Source organism: Melampsora larici-populina (genome assembly GCF_000204055.1).
Source record: "Melampsora larici-populina 98AG31 unplaced genomic scaffold MELLAscaffold_37, whole genome shotgun sequence".
NCBI classification, from domain to species: domain Eukaryota; kingdom Fungi; phylum Basidiomycota; class Pucciniomycetes; order Pucciniales; family Melampsoraceae; genus Melampsora; species Melampsora laricis-populina.
Window position 1 is genome coordinate 225,438 of NW_006768801.1, and position 1,908 is coordinate 227,345.

Here is a 1,908-nt window from a genome sequence, read left to right on the forward strand (position 1 = left end):
AGCCAGAGGGTTCGCATATCGAAAAGCCGCCCAAAGAGCCGGATCTTCAATTTGCAGCCAAGGTTGAGAGGTCCGTACAACCCACATTCCGACGAGTTGATTTAAGATCAAGTTGGAAAAAGCAGTGGACTTTGGAAAATACGACTCCATGGCGGTTTGAGTCATGGCGGCTTGTTTAGCTTGTCTAGATAGAGCTCGTTCTTCAGCAATGGTGATTGGCAGGCGACAACCGGCCGCTTGGGCTTCCTCCCGTCGGGTGCAACCTGGTTTACCAGATTTCCCAGCCTGAGTGGAGCCATCTCTATGAGCCAAGAGGTTGGAACCTGAACCTCCACCACCACGAACTAGCCGATCACACCACTTGCAAGGGAATGAATTCCAGGGACCTTCATTGGGCTTGATTCAAATGATTACATTAGCTTAAGGAGGTCAAACGATGAGAGTGTAAGGATGAGTAAGGAGAAATTGACTTACATCTTGAGCTCCTTGCTTCGGAGCTTCGAAATAGTCCTTAATGTTATCATAAAGGTTCTTGTCCTCGCGATCAATGGCTGTTTTCACTTTGTCGTGTTTGTCTTCCGAATCTTGTGTAAAGTCGACAACAAGCTTTGGTCGTTTTGTAGTACACGGCGAGCTCTGTGACTATCACACAAAACATTAAAATGTGTCAGATAATGTATTTCTTTGTTGATGAATCTAACAAAGAAATACAATCTACTTACCTTGTTCTCGGGTTGATAATCTTTCAGAGAAACCATTGACTTCTTGGTTGCGTTTGAGGTGCTACAGCGACTCCGAGATTTGGCAGGCCTTTTTGTTCGAGGTTTAACTTTCGATTTTTGCTTTTGCTTTTGCTGAACTAGAACTGAGGCATCTGATTCTGATTCTGGTTCGTCTTCGTATGTACTGGCCTCATCTTGAACTCGTTTATTTTTACCTTTCTTCATAACCTGAATTACTGACTGTTCTGATTCGGATTCGGAATGGTTATTGCGAACAGACTGGATCGATTTTCGAGAATCTGATGGGATTGAAAGCATTGTACGAGAAGATGGGAGCCGAACTGGCGTAGTTCGGGTGCTTCGACGTGGACCAACCGAGGAGGATATATGTGTAGGAGATGATGCTGCTAGTCGAGAGGAACTTATTTGACGAGAACTCGGCGACATGATGGCGGAGGACAACTGTTGGTAATAGTTTCGGAAATGTGAAATAGGAAAAGTGAAAGAGGAAAAGTAGAAAAGTAAAAAAATAACAGAGTAAAAAAGTAAAAAAGACAAGAATGGGATGAATACGAGGTTCAGCTCTCATCTCTCTGAGTATTTAAAACCAAGAGAAAGGACCTACACATTCATTCGTTGTGTCTGGAGCAAAATCGTTCAGATTCTGATTACTTACGTACGGTGCTATGAAAGAGGGCCAAGTGAACATGGCGGCAATGGAATCGTTTTGTTGAATATCCTGCGAAAAGAAAAGGTGATGGTGTTGACCAAGGATGATACAATCATTTTGATGTTGTTGATATCGCAGAAGCCCTGTCGCCATTTGATATTTGGCCATATCAGTTGACTCCGACTCCGGTGTGATCAAAGACTAAATTTGACAGTTCTGTGATTCGATACTGTCATGATACTGACCAATACCCGATACTGCCGGACGGAGATATCAGTAAAGTATTGGTTCTTCCGGTACTTTACCCGATACCGTATCAAAAACCACAATACTGCTTCCCAGGGCTGAGAGTACCGTATCGCCCTGCCCGATACTAGTACCGCCGTTACTATACTGTAAAAATAGTTACTATACTGTTACTTTACTGGAAAAAGTAACGTAGCTGTGGCAGCGTTGGTGATATTGTTGTATCTTGATTCTCATTGTTCTAATCATATCCAGGTTAGTGTAAAACTC

General features: G+C 43.2%; 1 protein-coding gene across 1 annotated transcript; it reads right to left on the reverse strand.

The window, feature by feature from the left end:
- Window positions 1–987: 987 nt before the first annotated feature.
- Window positions 988–1,351, reverse strand: MELLADRAFT_90374 (uncharacterized protein; the record flags this gene model as incomplete). The annotated part of the gene is made up of 2 exons (XM_007413593.1): window positions 988–1,184; window positions 1,348–1,351. The coding sequence occupies 2 exons, from the start codon at window positions 1,349–1,351 to the stop codon at window positions 988–990; spliced, it is 201 nt and encodes a 66-aa protein (XP_007413655.1).
- Between the last annotated feature and the right edge of the window lie 557 nt (window positions 1,352–1,908).